At 32.2% G+C, this 19,424-nt stretch overlaps 2 protein-coding genes across 2 annotated transcripts in view; one reads left to right on the top strand and one right to left on the bottom strand.

The window, feature by feature from the left end:
• LOC144837352 (G protein-coupled receptor kinase 5-like) overlaps positions 1 to 6,167 on the top strand; it is a 63,745-nt gene extending 57,578 nt beyond the window's left edge. The window contains exon 16 of the mRNA XM_078692421.1: positions 1,220 to 6,167. Within this exon, the coding sequence (XP_078548547.1) occupies positions 1,220 to 1,240 (21 nt within the window). The 3' untranslated portion in view covers positions 1,241 to 6,167. The remainder of the gene's footprint in view (positions 1 to 1,219) is intronic.
• Positions 6,168 to 8,017: 1,850 nt separating this feature from the next.
• Positions 8,018 to 19,028, bottom strand: LOC144837351 (protein SERAC1-like). The gene is made up of 16 exons (XM_078692420.1): positions 18,457 to 19,028; positions 18,322 to 18,358; positions 17,878 to 18,002; positions 16,238 to 16,303; positions 15,722 to 15,862; positions 15,226 to 15,347; positions 14,813 to 14,938; positions 14,444 to 14,557; positions 13,722 to 13,884; positions 13,288 to 13,438; positions 12,832 to 12,973; positions 12,349 to 12,449; positions 11,854 to 11,951; positions 11,208 to 11,390; positions 10,464 to 10,604; positions 8,018 to 9,053 (listed from the first exon to the last, which is right to left on the bottom strand). The coding sequence occupies exons 1-16, from the start codon at positions 18,494 to 18,496 to the stop codon at positions 8,833 to 8,835; spliced, it is 1,971 nt and encodes a 656-aa protein (XP_078548546.1). The 5' UTR covers positions 18,497 to 19,028; the 3' UTR covers positions 8,018 to 8,832.
• Positions 19,029 to 19,424: the final 396 nt, after the last annotated feature.

The following is a 19,424-nucleotide window of genomic DNA, read 5'->3' as shown; positions in this document are numbered from 1 at the left end:
TTATAAGTGTATAAATCGCCTTTTAAGTCCACCCTTTTGTATATATAGATTCACCATTGTCTACAGTATGTTTACCCTTGTCTTTATTGGGTAAACGAGTTTACCTTTTGTATATAAGTCCACCCTTGGTATATATAAGTCCACCCTTGGTATATATAAGTTCCCCATTGTCTATATAAGTCTACCCTTGTCTTTATTGGGTAAATGAGGTCACCCTTGGTATATAGGTCAACCCTTGGTATATAAGTCCACCCTTGGTATATATAAGTCCACCCTTGGTGTATATAAGTCCACCCTTGGTGTATATAAGTCCACCCTTGGTATATATAAGCTTCCCATTGTCTATATAAGTCTACCCTTGTCTTTATTGGGTGAATGAGGTCACCCTTGGTATATATAAGCTCCCCATTGTCTATATAAGTCTACCCTTGTCTTTATTGGGTAAATGAGGTCACCCTTGGTATATAAGTCAACCCTTGGTATATAAGTCCACTCTTGGTATATATAAGTCCACCCTTGGTGTATATAAGTCCACCCTTGGTATATATAAGCTCCCCATTGTCTATATAAGTCTACCCTTGTCTTTATTGGGTAAATGAGGTCACACTTGGTATATATAAGTTCCCCATTGTCTATATAAGTCTACCCTTGTCTTTATTGGGTAAATGAGGTCACCCTTGGTATATAGGTCAACCCTTGGTATATAAATCCACCCTTAGTATATATAAGTCCACCTTTGGTGTATATAAGTCCACCCTTGGTGTATATATAAGCTCCCCATTGTCTATATAAGTCTACCCTTGTCTTTATTGGGTGAATGAGGTCACCCTTGGTATATATAAGCTCCCCATTGTCTATATAAGTCTACCCTTGTCTTTATTGGGTAAATGAGGTCACCCTTGGTGTATATAAGTCCACCCTTGGTATATATAAGCTCCCCATTGTCTATATAAGTCTACCCTTGTCTTTATTGGGTGAATGAGGTCACCCTTGGTATATATAAGCTCCCCATTGTCTATATAAGTCTACTCTTGTCTTTATTGGGTAAATGAGGTCAACCCTTGGTATATAGGTCAACCCTTGGTATATAAGTCCACCCTTAGTATATATAAGTTCACCCTTGGTATATAAATCTAGGTATTATAATTATCCAGAACATCATAAGTTGTTCAAACTTTATTGGAGGTAATGTTGATTTTTCTCTCTTTCTTTTCTTTAGAGAAACAGCAGTGGACAATGACCAATGACCAGCTTTGTTTGATGGTAAATCAGGGTTAATTAGCTAGACTAGCTGATTAATACAGTAGCTGAAATACTAATTATAACCATTGCCATGCCAACAAGCACAACCTAGCAGGTATCACCATGGAGATCACTAAAAGCGTTGGCCATGTGGATCTGTATCAAATCACTATGGAAATTGTCATAGTGATCACTGTACAAGTGGTCACTATGCACGTCGTCATGGAGATCACTATGGTGATCACCAACATCAATGTAACATAAATCACTATGGTAATCGTCACTACCGTTATGAAGAGAGTTTACTGTATTAGCAAGCAAGAATAAAAATCGATGTGAATTCTTAATTACAGCAAAAGAAATTTTGCAGTTTTTGAAATATTGTGTAGTTGCACTGGAGAAGATGATCTTGGCTACAATAAAGTTGCAAATCAACAAGTTGTTACTTGATGTGCAGCCTACTGTCAAACATGGTGACTCACTGCATCTTAAAGAAGTGAACTAAGATAAGGAACATTTTTATAATATTCTGTGAGCATTTGTACAGTGTGTAGTGTAGAATTTAAAGGAACTGTCTAAAGTAACTGAAGAAGGTTGGCAAATAATGAATTTGCTATAAAATAAATATGTAAATGTTTCCTGCAACATTACAACTCTAGCCTAACTAAAATGAATTACCCAGGCTCAGGTTTATCCCATATGCACTAATGAATTATTTGAAACCTTTGGGCTAGTGGTTTGCCTAAAAACCTCTTAAAATGGCAATATATGTAATATTAGTACTGTATGTTTCACAACATATTTAGTACCTGATGATGATTATGATAAAAATCTTTTATCGTTGAGTGATAAAATGAGCTCCTCATTTAAATAAACGCCATAGTTCAAGAAGATTTAGAGTGGAATTAAGCGCTGTCTACACTATCAAACTAGTTTGACAAAGAAAGTGTGATGTGCCCAAATATGGTAGTGATATGGTCAAATATGGTAGTGATATGACATCACATTCATATATGGGCACATCAAATGTTGTCACATAAAGTTTGATAGTGTAGACAGAGCTTTAGAGTGGAATTAAGAGCTCGATGTCTTGCTTGATCATGTATGGTAGTGTACCATGTATTCTGTTTGAATGACAGGCTGAGTCTGTACATCCTAAAAATACCATAGAGTTTACTTAAATGATAAAGGTACCTGCTTCTCTGTGCATATGTATATTAGATGTATAAAAATTTCACTATATTGTCTTTGTTAACCCTTTTGTATTATTGTGGGACTATCTTAGTAGAACGCAATGGGTTTTTTTAAATAGTGTATTTTCCTTCCCAAGACTATTATAATTTAATACCCGGTAATAATAACGATTAAATATGTTAAATCGTTAATTATTATATCTATAAACCCTTATTCCATTATATTGCAGCTAATAAACAGGATAGAAAATGCAATATCATCGTCACTATTGATTTTTTCATTGCATTAAAAAAATGTATTAATGTAAAAAAGGTTGCAATTTTACATTTACAATTACATAAATAACGGAATAGGGAAGGGAATGCGATTTGTTCAATTAGACCCTATTTTAAAATAGAATAGGATAGAGGCTGCCAAATGTAGTATGTAATACTTATCTCATGTGAAAATTAATGTTTTACCCAATTGGGTAGAGTATTCAGTTTTTACAGGTGGAATTGCCAGAATTAATGTATCTTCATGTGTATAAAACAATATAAATAAATAAAAAATATTAAATTTTCCAATCTGGCAATATGAAAATCCAGGAGAAAAAAAACAAGTTATTTTTTAATTAATTCTTTAAAATAAATATGACCAATTAATTAGCAGTGGTAGTTAGGAATTTTATCATTGATTAAATCAGATTATACTAAAATGATGTATCAGGAAATTCTTTATTTTTAATGTTGTTTATGTCTGTATGATAAATATACCATGTCTTGTACAGTTTTATAGATGGGAAAGCATATACTATAAAATTGTTTCAATTTGTATATGGTAGTACTGTATATACAAGATCTGCAATATTGCAGTATATTGAAGAATTTAAATACACTTACTACTGTTATTGTCTTTGCATTATTCATGTAAAGGAATCATATTTAGTTTCCATAGCCTTATTTATCACTGTTGTACAATTCAACAATCACATATTGAAAAAAAAATTATCTGTAGTTAAGAGATTAATATTGTCAAGAAATATGTTTTTCTTTTGTATGCATTAACAAGTAGTTTACAAGAGTATTATAGTCTTGTAAAATTTTCCATGCAAAACTTTAACTTACAGTAGTAAGTTACAGGGGTTTTAAAAAGTGTATGCTCTATGGAAAAATGTGTACGCATGTTTTTCTATAGAGGAATATGCACCTGTGCTATGGTGAGTCTTGTATGCTTGTTGATAGGAATTGCTATATGCAGTCATATTCTCGTTGTTCGCACTTACTAAACATTTTGTAAGAAATCACCGATTTTGACCAATTAAAAATTAATGTTGATTACTATATTACTATTTTTAATATTTTATAAATGTTTACAAGTTTTCACCATGTTTTGTGATTCAAAATATTAGATCGTTTTAATAATATTTACCAGAATGATTTTGTGTTACATATATTTTTATCAAGAATGTTTTTCTTCGAAGTTAAAACAAGTTATTTTTGTGCATGTATTTTATTTACTATTTTTAGATATGACATTTTTATTTTAATAACATGTTATTTTAATTTTAAAACGACTAATTATAGAATATATATAGAAGAATATTTTGTGCGTGATTTTAAAACTTTTAAAAACTTTGACAAGTAGAAAGAGTTTTAAAGATGTCAATATTTTGTTCTTTAATTGCTGAGATTTGGAATATTTTAGTATTACTAGACGACAAACCAGAGAGAGCATCTCTTTTAATTCTTGTTCATAATTGGTCAATAAATATATATCATATATCTAAATAAATTTTATTATTATAATTTACTAAGTATTATAAAGACATTAGACAAACATTCGTATATCCTGATATCTGCCGGGAGTTTTCTTCTTGTAAAAACAAAACCAAAGTAATGGAGTTACTTACTGGTGTTCTAAGAAAAAAAAAATATTTTAATTTCCTAAACATGTTTATAAAATAATCCATAATTTTTATAATGAAGTCTCAAATCATTATTACTGACCACCGAGTAAATGGTTACTTTCCCTTCAAATTATTTATATATAGATGTAATGATTATTATTATTATTAGTAGTATTATATACAGTTTTTTAATGCTGACCTCATAAAACTAACAAATATTACAACAAAGGAATTTATTCTTTATACATCAAATTGGATATATTAAATAATTATTATGCTCTACAATCATTTTGAGTTAATGTACAAAAATTGTCCCTTAGTCTACTCTCCACAAATAAGTATCTTAATATAGTTTGATAATAATTGAAACTTTGGGGTAACTTTTTCATTATAATATCGTTTCACATTAAATAAAACTATGAATTAATATATTATAAACTTATTAGTATAAATGAAATTATACTGTATGCAGAAATAAGCCCACCCTTAACTTAATTAACGTTGGTGTAGTATAACCCCATTTTCAAATTGAGACTAGGCCCTATACATACTATACTGGATATAATGAATAGCAAATTATCTTCTGTATAAAGGTGCAGATAATTTAATAATAGCAAAATAATAAACAATGGGTGATCTTCTAATAATGACAATTGGCTATTGTCATTATTGCATTGTTTAATAATAATAAAATATACAGAGTTGAAAACTATAGTATGGAACAAAACAGTGGGATACAAATAACATAACTGTATTGAAACTAGGTACTGTAAATATGTTTCATATGACTTTTAATTGTGTCAATATGAACAAAGACTTTAAATATATTTAAGATCTTTGATCAAAACTAAAAGGTAATATTGTGCACAGTTCTATGAACATTTTCACTTTATCCTAAACATTAAAGTTAAAAGTAGACATAACAAATAAAAATGTATATGATTAGACAATGTATAAACGTGTGTATAAAGCTCTGTCTACACTATCAAAGTAGTGATGTGTGTGCCCAAATATGGTAGTGATATGACATCATCATGTCCATAATTATATGGGCACATCACATTTTTTGTCACATACTTTGATACAGTTAGTGTAGACAGAGCTTTAGGCCACTTCTTATTGTGTTTGATCATACAAATTCCATGTCTGTAGATTTAAATATCTGTTGAATTTCTGAAGATTCAACCAATCGGGACTCAGAGATTTGCAGATGAGCACAAAAGTATTCAAGATGGAGTAGCAATGTGTTGATTGTAGTACAGTAGACATACACTTAACTTATAATTTAACTGATTCTGTATTTAAAGATCATTGTTTATGGAAATTGAAGTTGTCCGACTACAATGATAAAATCTAACGACCACTACTAGGTAGTCAATTACTGCCAAACTGGGGGACCAGAACGTATAGTTATAAAGCTAAGCCTATATCAAATTAGTCTATATTGGGGTGGGGAGAACTTGGAGACCCTGATAAATGTGTGACAGTGTATGAGGGAACTTATGCCTGTGTGTCTGTCTTCACAGTAATGATTAGAGACTTATTTAAGTAAATAAAACAAATTATAGAGTACAATTGTTCATGAGAAGGAATCACTTTAAAACTTGTTTAGTGTTTGTGTTTAAAAGTAAAGTAATGACCATTTAAACTGGTCAATTAAACATTCAACATTTATTGAATTTAAATTCATTTAAGATGTGCAAGTTGTTTATTTATGAATTATTCATGTCATTGAAACGTAATATGTGGAGGAATTATTAAACCGTTGTCATTTTGTTTGCCTGATGTTGAATTGGAATAGTGGACTAGGCATACCGAGAGACAATAAAGTTGACATTTCTTACGTAGGCATCACAATAAATTGTGTTTCATTATCTGTGTACACTGTATTTACATTCATCATTGTTTAATTCAAATAAATTTAATCTTAAGCTCTGTCTACACTATCAAACTAGTATGACAAAAAAAGTGTGATATGTGTGCTAATAAATGGTAGTGATATTCCCAAATATGGTAGAGATATGACATCATGCTCATATATGGGCATCACATCACATTTTTTGTCACATAAAGTTTGATAGTGTAGACAGAGCTTTACTGCCTTTAGTTCTTGCACTATATCCGCTGTAACTTTGCAGAATTTCAAAACAAATGTACTTTTCCTCCCTTCCAATCCCCCTCACCCTCCTTCATTTTCATTACGTTTACAAACCCTAACCCCCCATATTCATGCAAAAGTTCTCATTAAATTGAATAGAAACATAGGTCTTCTGAATAATATGAGCCCTCTTTTGAATCAATCCAACTGGTAGTTATGGAGTTATACAACAAGTAGGTCAAAGGTCAAAATGCCAAAAATCATACTTCCGGCCATTTTTGGACAAACTTTTTCATTAAAGCGAATATAAATATGCACCTTGCAAATAATTTGACACCAAATTTATTTCATTTCAATAATGCATTACGGAGATATGGCCATTTTACAGCAATCATTTTCAAACTGAGGTCAAAGGTCAAAGATGAATTTTAGAAATTTGACATCGGTTTTTGCTACCAGCATGCTTCAAACATTCATAAAATACAATGTTTACACTTTCCCCATGATTTGCACACGAAAATACATAGGGAACTGGACTACAACCCATATTTCAAAATCCTGGATCTGACACTGCAATCAGTGAGCAGTCATTACAAACTACATTATAACAAATATTATATCTACAATCAAATTATTCTATCCAGTTTAGATGTTTAGATTTAGACATTATAAATCTATAAAGTTTCTTAGTGTCCTCACCTATCTTTTCAATTGGGTTGTTATTGAACCAGTTATCTTATAAATAGAAATTTGATTGTTCTGGATAATAAGGTTAAGCTCTTCTTGATGATCTAGTAAATAAACATAAAAACAGATGTTTAATAAACAATAAGAAAAATAACAGAATTTAATGTATTGTCGTCATCAATTTTATTTGTTATTGTATGTCAATAATCATTAGTTTTATTAATAGATCTCTACTTATTTTTAGAAAATTTAAGTAGGTTATGACGTGTATAATATTTGTTTCGTTTTTAAAAATTAGTAATACAATATACGTGTTTAGTTTATTCCGATTTAGAACGGACAGAAATAGAAATATTGATTTGGGTATCATATTATCCTATAATTCACAACCTTGCTGTTGAATGTGGTTTTAAAAATAAAGTAAAAACACTTTCCTTATGATGAATGTATATACTCAGGGACAGGCAATCTAACAACAGGATGCTGAGCTCCAGATATCAGAGGGTTTATCTGTGGCTGTGACACGATCATGATATGCCCCTTAACAGACACCGCGCAGCGCAGAATATGTACATAGTACAGTACTGTTGGTATTTGTTGCAGCCAGACATAAGATCAAAGTTTCTATCTTGGCAATGTGAGCTTAGTGTCCTGTTGTTAGATTGCCTTGCTCAGGGTATGTTCTGATCTATAGAGTTATGCTTTCTTATCATAAGCAAGGTCATATAATAAGCTTCGTAACAGCAAAGTGTTCAGATTCAATTAACTTGCGCTTTCATTAACTGTTTTGATTGGTTGGATGCGAAAACTCTTTTCCTGGTTCGGACTGAGTTGTGTACACTGCATACAATACAAAAGTATAACTCTGTCTATAATTATACAATTATGAAACAATTTTTTTAATTAATAACTTTATTCAAATTAACAACCTACAGTTACGTAAATATTGCAAAACAAACAATAAAATAAAAATTGCCATCCTATAAAATCTTGATCTTAATATTTGTACAGTAAACTCTCCCGAAACACCCTAGTTCAGGCCAAACAATTTACACTTTCCAAATGCAAGTTATTTATAATAATGAGTTTGGTTGAGGTATTTTAAATAGGCAATAAATATTAAACCCAAATAAATTTGTTATTTTGCTTAAATTTCTTATAAATAATATGAATAATAAATTATTAATTTTAGTTTATAAAATATAAATTACAGTATGAATACCTCGTTCTGACAACGCTTGTAACTCAATAGCAAATATTACGATTGTAATTTGTTCATAATGCTACTGTAGGGGTTCATCCCATGTTTTCAGTAACAGGTAGACCTTAGTGGCTAAACATCTTTTAAACCAACTCCAATTCAGTTGCGACAAATATAATCAATCTCAAGGTTTCTCCACGCACCATACCTCCATGCACCAATATTTTTACTCGATATTCGTCAAAGGCAAAACTAGCATTGAATTGCACTTTTTAAATTTATTTTTGCTATACTTTATTTACATTTGAAAAAATCAACATTTTAAAACAGTTATAGCACGTTATGTTAACCTTTCAGAGGTAGTATGTGTGTGGGAGTAATAAGAACAAACAATATACTTGTATTGGAATGAAACAATAGTCTATATTTAAAACATATTCATTATGTTTTTATATCTTCTTCCCAATTCAACAATTTTACACCGTTTGTGTAACGTCAGCATTGTCTCTGATTGGTGACAGCCTATTGGTCAAATCCAGCAAAGGGAGGTGGCTCTATTGTATCCAAATGCTTGTTCATTGGCCGTTGAGTAAGAATTTCAGCAATTTTAGCTTGAAGGGGCGATGGAGCATGCCGATTAAGAAACTTCAATAGGGCTTGGTATACAGGTGATGAATGACTAGTTGGCTTGCATACCCCAAAATGATTCGTATCTAGCATGTAAAAATCACCAAAACCGGGATCTGTAGAGGACAGTAAAATAGAATTATAGAGATTTTACTACGTAGAAATAAGGAGGAAAAGAGTATTACTCGTATAGGCTGCCTCCTCTCATATTTTTTACATTTACTATTTTTACATACACTGCAGATAGCATGTTATATTACTACTAATTTTACAGTATTTTTTGGTTAATACAATTTATTTGTGCACACTTTTCAATGCTTATGAAATAGTGTATGCATTGCTGTCTATGGAGGAATTTGTATTGTATTTGTATATGTTTTTATTTTGATTATGGAATGAAAATGTTGATGATTGATTAATTGATTGATTAAAAGAGTATTACTCGTATAGGCTGCATCCTCTCATATTTATACTGACACTGCAGTTAGCATGTTATATTAATACAACAGTATATTTTGGATATTATGCCATTTATTTGTGCACACTTTTCAATGCTTATGAAATAGTGTAGGCCCTATGAATTGCTGTCTATAAATCATTGTCTCTGTAATACTGAATGCAATAAATACTGTAATTACTGACTTGTTATATTTACATTCCCCTTCGGACGTTAATGTGTGAATTTACCAGGATTACCACTGACAGAGGCGGATCCAAGATTTTTAAATAGGTGGGGGAAGGGGTGAGGGCCTAACAATTGTGTTGACCTATTTTTTGTACTGTAATTTCAGAAACTTTTAGGGGAAGACAAACATAGCCAGTCTGCCTACTGCCTCTTTAAAATTTGGATTTATATATATTATATCAGAGGGATTACCACCTATTACTATCTGATAGGACAGGGATTAATTAACTATTGGTAATTCTTGGCCACATGTGCCTTAAGACATTAAAAGAAATAAAATATCAGTACCCATTTCAATGAAAATAAAATAATAGAAATAAATAATAATCTTTTTTTACTGTAAAGAAATTTAATCATCATTTGTAGAAATTTACAGCCACTATTTAAACTTTACGAACATAATTTACCTGTTTTTTTTATAAATTCTAATAATAGTTTAATGATATTCAGCACAGAATTACTAACCAAATATAAACTCAATTTACTTTATTAAACCATGTCTGAATAGCCTGACTGACCTAGATATCCTAACACAGCGATAGTCAATGGTTAGTGTAATCTAATTTTATGTAATAATTGACTTGCCATAATAGAATAGCAATGTAGACATAATTACTTTACGTAATTGAGAGTGATGTACTTTCAAATTAAACAGTCTTTCTAGTCAGACTTGTACTTTTCAAATTATAAATTCATATGAATTATTAAATAATTTAATGATATTGTAAAATATTTTCCAGAGAAGAGATCAGTTTCATCATTAAGTACAATACTCTGGAATATATAAGTTTTTACCTCATTAGACATAATTTATTTACAAAAAAATAATTGTTAGACTTACGTGCTGAAGTCATGGGAACAACAAATAACTTAAGAAGAGCGACCTCTGTCGGCTGCATTTCACCGAAGCTCAACACAGGTAAACCGAAAGTTTGAACAAACGCACGGAATTGGCCGTGTAAATGGCGTAATGATGAAGCACCTAGACAATTGTGAAACAAAACAATTGTTAAATTAAAAATTTAATTGTAAAATTACAAGTACAGTGGGACCTATGATTTATGTACTATTGTTATATTATTTTATTATTATATTTATTTTATTATTTTCTCACTAAGATGTACATCCAAAGAAATATACATACAGTAACATTAGGATAGGACCAACAGGTGGTAAACAACACCTTTAAAAAGTCCCAATTGCACAATAAGCCCAGTTATGATCAGTGGCTGTGTGTGACAGTGGCTGTGTGTGTGTATTAGTACACCGGGGTAACTCCCTACTCGTCTCGAAAGATGTAACAAGTTCTTTAAACTGCACATGAGTTTGTGCACTGGACCTACAGTTTATAATTCTTATCCGAGAAGACTCGTTCTACTAGAACCATGGAGCGAGTGAGCCTCGAAACCCTTGCTGATGTTATGGTTATGTCTTAACCACTCGGCCACTCACTACTACAGTACGTAATATCCATAAAATCCATGTTGTTGACTTTAAATTTACATACCCCACCCCACCGCCAAACACATAGATATCTTATAGCTATGCAATTACAATTATTTTCCAGTAATAATATATTATTTACCTTGTTGTAGTTCAGCTACCTCAACCGATGGGTAGAGCAAGTAGCTGGCCTGTTGTGAATAAGCTGCGATGGCTGAGCCTTGGTGTGGTGTACTATAAAACACAACTCCAGCTGTTTTACTAGCCAAACTTTGCTGTTTCTTACTCTGCCATGCATCTATTAACATCTGCTTCACTAGTAAACCTAAAATAATGATAAAAACATATAAATAATATAATAATATATAAATAATATTTGTTATGTGAGAAATCCTGATAAATTTACCTGTAAACAAACCACAAGAATCAGGTTGGATTGGAACTTTTTACGAGATAGTAAGAAGTGTATAGGACCCAAGAATGAGTAAAGCTCTGTCTACACTATCAAACTATAGTTTGACAAAAAAAAGTGTGGTGTGCCCAAATATGGTAGTGATATTCCCAAATACGGTAGTGATATGACATCATCATGACCATATATGAGCACATCACATTTTTGTGTCACATAAAGTCTGATAGTGTAGACAGAGCTTTAAGGGAAAAGTGAAACATAAAGTGATTTTATGATCCTGTATCTGCTTTTATCTGTTTAATAATGAGGTGTTTTTCCATAATTTCTAAAGTATATATTCTGACTAGGATAGGATATAAACAAATTACGGTCCTACCTCCCATTGAATGTGTCACCCAGATAACTGGTCGCTGGCCTATTCCAGCTTTTTCTAATTTCTTGAGTAATTCTTGACTCCTGGCAGCTAGTGAACGCCTGTGTGGTACAAAACATCATAACCTTTCACTTTAACTGAGTAGATATGTATTATAATGTCCTCTACAATTTGAGACCATGTTATATCAAATTTTATATACTATAATTGCATTTGATGACGCTTCTGGATAATGCCTCTTTTATTGGTACATTCAACTTTTCCAATACCGGACACATTTTGGCTGGCCTAATATGTCTGGTTTTCAGGAAAGTCTGGTATTCGGAATGTGTTTCTAATGGTAAAAAATGAATTTGGGACCTTTTGGACCTAAGAAAAGTCTTTTTTTGGGAGCATTTCCGGTTTTCAGAGAGTCTGGTATTGGGAGAGTTGACTGTATTGTACTTTTAATTATTTATCTTACAATTCGATGTGAGTGTTCAGAAAACATTTTCTTACTTTTCTTGGCCATATGGGCATGACGATGTCCATTCGGATACCTGAGTTTCATATGCTACTGTTATGATACGTAAATGAGGGCAGTCTTCAGCTAACCACGTCTGTAAGAAACAAAAATAAATCACAAATAACTGAAATTAAATGATGAACATTGATTGTATCCAAAGTGTAGAGAAAATTATCTAAAAAAATAGAAAACATTATTAAGTCTGTGAACACAAACAACTACATCTGTAACCAATTACTGTAGGCGTGATTGTGCATGACTAGACTGCGTAGGGATTTGACTTCAAACTGGCTTATCTGAAGTGATGTATTCGTATCGTGTTGTGGTTACTTGCTTTTTAAGCTGTAATCACATTGTTTTTTATTATTTATTTATTCCTTTCAGTGAAACATAAAAAGGGAGCACTGAGGAGAGACAAGAGCTGTCAAAGACAACTATCATCCTTGTGATATAAAATAAATATATTTATACTATACCTTAGGCCAACAAGGTGTCAAATCCTTATCATTGGTACTTGTGTCAGAAGTTTCTTCTTTTGCAGATGCCCGCTGCCTCCAGGAATGGAAAGCGCCACCAAGAAGACCATGTACAAATACTACATCCGCAACTATTTCATCACTGTAGGGAATTAGATTAAAATGTGTTCATTGTATTTAACTACTGTGGAGTAGTTTTGCGTCAGGGAGTTGAGTAAATGGTCAGATTTTTGCCATATTTTGTACTTTATACATTGAGAACATTTTTAAAAAGGTAATTCATTTTTAGATAAGCAAGAGTGAAAACCAAATTTTGAATTGTAGTCACATAAATAAACTTAAGTTTAGAAAAAGGTATGAATCTACTGTAACTTTCACTATATACTGGATATTGGTAACTCTTTCTAGGTACTTTAATATGTACAAAATAAAAACAATAAATGCTTATTCACAAACCTGTATCTGTACTGTGGATGGAGTTGGTATATGCCATTTCTGAATACATTACCAGTATGTAAACTGTCAAGGTTAGCTAAGGCACGGCTAGCCTCCATCTGGAGAGGTATATGCTTTGATTTAACCCAGTTAACCAGTACACGTACCAACCCTGATGAGGAAAGACGCTATTATATGCTGTCTACTAGGCTAAAAGTTTTGTGAGCACCATTATAAATTTTGGAGTGAGCAGGCCAGAACACCACCGCCAATTTTTAATATACTGCCAATGTAATTAAGTGATGATCTGGAGTTTGAACTATCCTTTTATTTTATATTTTTAAAATGAAGGTTCAAGTAAAATACGCCACTATTTGGAGGACACCTCTATTAAAAAAAAATTTCCTGTTAAACGAATGTTTAAAGAAATGTAAAGAATTATGTTATTAACATACCAGCTTGAATAATGTTCTGATGAAACCGTGTATATACTGCTAAATTGCCAAGAACCTGAGCCATGTAGCATTGCAACTGTAAACTGTGAGGGCGCCTTTGCTGCAGCTCCATCAGCAACTGCAAACCACCGTTACTAATAATATCTTCAGCATGAGATTCAATCTGAAATTACAAGGTTTATTTCATGTGCAAAAAACAATAGATGCACGATGTTTAAATAACATTGATAACCTCTGTTAAAGGAAAAAATGTGTTTAATAGAGGTGTCCCCAGAATAGGGTTGACCGTAGTGTTAAAACATATATCGCATTCATTTGTTTCACAGGAAAGTGTCCCATTTAATAGGGGTGTCCTAAAGAAAGAGTTCTTCTGTCGTAGATTTAGGGAAATACTGTGAAACTTCAATCACACTGGACTTAATTTGGCCAAATTAACCGAGTCGGCTAAAATGACCAAGGAATGTCCAATCTGAACCCTGGCTACAATTCCCACAGGGTTAAATTAACCAAGTACAATAGTTACTTTTACTGACCACTGCCTGCCCAGTAAAACTTATCATGGTCTCGGTAAAACTAACCATGTGGCTAAAAAGTCCAATCTAAACATGCGAGTCAGGTTAACATATGACATCATCAAGTTACCATGGTTAAATTTACCATTTTTCAAGTTCAGTGCGAAAAAGGCTTTAAATCTGTACGTCAGATTCTCTACTATTACATACCTCAGAATGGTTGATAAGTGACATCAGATAGAACCTTTCAGCACGCTCCGTGGGAACTCTACTTAAACTACTCACAAAGGATAAGCTATTTCCTCCAAAGCAAAGAGCACCGCTCTGAAAAGATAGATGTTTTAGATTTAGTATTATTTATGTTAAAGACAGTAAAATATTATATCTGCGCTTTAATTAAACAATGCATTTAAAGTAGCACGCCAAATCGGCTGATAAAGTTTTTTATGGAGAATTTTATGTTGGATTCTTTGAGCACAAGTCGCTCTAGTACTAGCCTTTGGTTAACAATACAGAAATTCTATTTAAGAGTCCTGGGATAAACTAAAAAGAGATTTGAAATAAAGGGATCTAAATTACCTGATCATCTGCTTGCGCTGCATCGTCTCCTAAGAGGGCAGTCTTTGTAAAATATTTTGTGCAAGCATCTAAACCACTTTTAGGTAGTGAGGCCAACAGATGGCGAAACCTTTCAACTAAATTTACCTAATGTAATAATGTGTAACAATGAAAATGTTTAAACATTTTATAAATAGCTTCAAGAATTTACAATTTAAGAGCATCCTAAAGCTCTGTCTACACTATCAAACTTTATGTGACAAAAAATGTGATGTGCCCATATATGGACATGATGATGTCATATCACTACCATATTTGGGTATATCACTACCATATTTGAGCACACCACATTTTTTTGTCCTATAAAGTTGGATAGTGTAGACAGAGCTTTAGAGTCACTAAATGATGGTTATGTCATTTACAATCAAACATACCTTGTTTTCTTGAACAGGAGGAGGGGGTGGAAGAAAGAAACGACTATCAACATCAGGTGACCTAGCTAAACCAATCAGAGTGTTCTGATCACATGCTTGAGCGACAACTTGGTAATCGGCATCTAATTAGACAACAATTTAAATGTTTAAAGCTGTCTACACAAAAAAGTGTGATGTGCCCAAATATGGTAGTGATATGTCATCGTGTCCATATATGGGCACATCACATTTGTTTGTCACATAAAGTGATTTAGAATTATACTATTTACGTTGGTTATCAGGAACCTGAATGCTATCAAACTAGTTTGACAAAAAAAGTGTGATGTGCCCAAATATGGTAGCGATATTCTCAAATATGGTAGTGATATGACATCATGTCCATATATGGGCACATTTTGTTGTCACATAAAGTTTGATAGTGTAGACAGAGCTTTAAAATGCATCTTCTCTAATATTTAAAGCACAAAGAAATTAAGATTGAAATACAACAGTTTACCATGCCATCCATGTACATTAGCCAGCGATGATATAGCAAGTTGGCGATCATATGGTTTATCTGATTTAGCCTTCTGTAATAAGCGCCAAGGATTGTCTGTACTTGTGTCTAAAGGTACCCAAAACGGTAACCAAGATGTGCCTGCAAGATTAACAAAATACTGTTATTAACAGATTACTGTTTTAACAATTCTTTGTTCCTATGGTATAAACATATTATTTTTAAAGGTCTGTCTACACTATCAAACTTTATGTGACAAAAAAAATGTGACGTCCCCATATATGGACATGATGATGACATACCACTACAAAATTTAAGCACATCACTACCATATTTGGGCACATCACACTTTTTTTATCAAACTATAAGTTGATAATGAGCTTAATAACAACCTTAACTTATACATGTTGCTTTCAATGCGAAGAAATCCCAGGTTGTGCTTAGATTTTCAGAATTCAAAGTGGTATATTAATAGTATTATAATGTAGGGCTTACACGAAAGTGTATTGGACTTACTTGGATGTTTATCTTCGATGATGTTCTCCAATGTGTTTTTCATATTTGTTACCATGTTTGACTGGCCTACAAACAAACATGCATGCTACAGGTTTAGTATACACTACATTATGTCTAAGTATCTAGATTAGTATTCTACAGGTTAGTGTTTTCTATTACTGTATGTTAGTGGCTAGTGTTTTCTATTATGTCAGTGTTTTCTATAGGTTACTGTAGTGTTTTCTATAATAATAGGTTAGTGTTTTCTATTATGTCAGTGTTTTCTATAGGTTACTGTAGTGTTTTCTATATAGGTTAGTGTTTTCTATTATGTCAGTGTTTTCTATTATGTCAGTGTTTTCTATAGGTTACTGTAGTGTTTTCTATATAGGTTAGTGTTTTCTATTATGTCAGTGTTTTCTATAGGTTACTGTAGTGTTTTCTATATAGGTTAGTGTTTTCTATAGGTTACTGTAGTGTTTTCTATATAGGTTAGTGTTTTCTATAGGTTACTGTAGTGTTTTCTATAGGTTAGTGTTTTCTATAGGTTACTGTAGTGTTTTCTATAGGTTACTGTAGTGTTTTCTATAGGTTAGTGTTTTCTATAGGTTACTGTAGTGTTTTCTATAGGTTAGTGTTTTCTATAGGTTACTGTAGTGTTTTCTATAGGTTACTGTAGTGTTTTCTATAGGTTAGTGTTTTCTATAGGTTACTGTAGTGTTTTCTATAGGTTAGTGTTTTCTATAGGTTACTGTAGTGTTTTCTATAGGTTACTGTAGTGTTTTCTATAGGTTAGTGTTTTCTATAGGTTACTGTAGTGTTTTCTATAAGTTAGTGTTTTCTATAGGTTACTGTAGTGTTTTCTATAGGTTAGTGTTTTCTATAGGTTACTGTAGTGTTTTCTATAGGTTACTGTAGTGTTTTCTATAGGTTAGTGTTTTCTATAGGTTACTGTAGTGTTTTCTATAGGTTAGTGTTTTCTATTATGTTAGTGTTTTCTACAGGTTACTGTAGTGTTTTCTATTGGCTAGTGTTTTCTATTTACTTTTGTTCACCTTTCTTGCCTATTGTTGTTTTCTGACTAGGCTAGGAGGCACCGGATCCTTGAAAAGATCAAGACTTAACCGATGCTAACTGGGGTACTTACACACTGATCTCCAGTTAGCGGTGATGGCGTATCCCAATACTCCGGTTTGGTTGCTAGCTTTGTGTTTTTGTCTTTTTGTTCTCTTCCTTTTGTTTTCCACTCGTTCTCTTTATTGTCGAGCGCATAGAGACATCGTTTATTTGCGCTATATAAATCTATCTATTATTATTTTATATAGGCTAGTGTTTTCTATAGGCTAGTGTTATGTTAGTGTCTCTATTATGATAGTGTTTTCTATAGGCTAGTATGTTCTATTATGTCAGTGTTTCTTTTATTGTTGCAAGTTTGTTTTAGATAACTTCAAAATTTAAAATAGGTTTTGCGAAGATATTTGGTGTATTGCAAATTTAGTTGTAGCCTGAATGTATAAATATTGAATCTTGTGTGACAGACGCAGACACATTAATTTAAAAATCTAAGAAAAGATTACTGTATTAATAACAAAAACACTTTGCATGCACAAATGCGATTAGGTAAGATTAATTAATATTAATACTAGCCGACAAGATAATACCTTGCTTAATGTCCTCAGTCTTCACGTAAATGTATGGGTTATGATGCTCAATACTTAGTTGGTTTGTTTTAAAGTTCATCGCCCTATCAATGTCTTTAAATAACTTGTAAACGAGGACACCAACTCTGTCAAGTAACGTATTAATCAAGTAAACTAACGCAACATTCTAAGAATGTATTCTTTATGAGGATTAAACCATAAATTATCTTTATAAATCATAAACTATGATGGGGAAAAAAGAGAACAGAATGCTATACAGTTCTTAAAAAGCAATTGCTCTGGGGTAAGCTTTGTGTAAGTTTAATTTACTAACATTTAAATGAATAATTTCCTATAAACATTTTATTGAACAGTGTGGATAGCCATTTATAGTATTTGTTGATTTGGGGTATTATTAATACTCTAGTTAGTGCTGTATTGATACTCAGTAATATTTATACCTACCCTCCAACGATGGACACTGTAGCCAAGGCAATTTTTCCTACAAAGAAATTAATTATATGTTAGATTACAATTGCTGAGCATACAACGGTACTATAACTTATAAAGTTAAACTTAAATTTTAACAAAATCCCTTACCTTTTATTGATTTCCTCAGCCTAGGGTTAGGCCTCGCCATCTTTAACTAGCCTATGTAAAAAGACTAGACAAATAGACAGTTGAAAAGCTTATAGTACTTAGTAAGGCTAGAGTAGGCTGGGTGGGTAGATCAGTTAGAGAGTGCCTATTTTATTTATTTTATCTCAATCAAAGTTTTCTCACTTTTAATAATAAATAGTATCCAAAGTTTTCGGAATACAATAGTTAACAGATATGAAAGCTATATTCTTTCAATAATTCTGATTGTTTGGCTAATTCGATTAGGTCTATGCCTAGGCCCATAACAACTCGTCGACTTGTGTATTGTTGACATCATTGAGCGTGATTCGCTGTCTTTCACTCCTGAACGAAAACCGATTGAGACCAGAGAGACAGGCCTAGGCTAGCCTAGGAGGTCTAGGCTAGCCATCCTATATCCTAAAAGGCTCACACGTTTAATCAAATATATTATGTGTGAATACTACACAATCAATGACCCAATACATTTATATTATAGATTAATATATGATTGAAGTAGATAACAGTATTCAAATTTGATCAGCACTTTTCAGCTTCGCTGATCTCCCTTATTAAAAAATGCAGTGACCCCATATGGAATGACGTAACAGTTACTTACAGCCAATTAAAATGGAATATGACTTTTTCTTTTTTCTTACTTTCTTTTTTGTTTTAGTACAGTACATAAACATACTGTATTACGCGGCCGGTTCAAGAAAAAATGGAGATTCATTTTGCTTGGCATAATTAAGACAATAAAACTACAGAAAAATACATCCAATTGCAGTACCAAAAAACATGCAAGCGTTACATGTCTACAAACTTTTTAATTCATAATCATTTCATTTATTTTGTTGCTTCCTTTTTTCTCTCGTGGTGTGGCTTGTTGTCAATTGTTAATAATTTTATTCTAGACGATCATTTAAATATCTAATTATGGTTGCAAAGTT

The sequence above is a fragment of the Antedon bifida genome, chromosome 3 (assembly GCF_963402885.1).
Source record: "Antedon bifida chromosome 3, ecAntBifi1.1, whole genome shotgun sequence".
Classification (NCBI taxonomy): domain Eukaryota; kingdom Metazoa; phylum Echinodermata; class Crinoidea; order Comatulida; family Antedonidae; genus Antedon; species Antedon bifida.
This window is presented reverse-complemented; position numbering and strand designations above follow the sequence as displayed.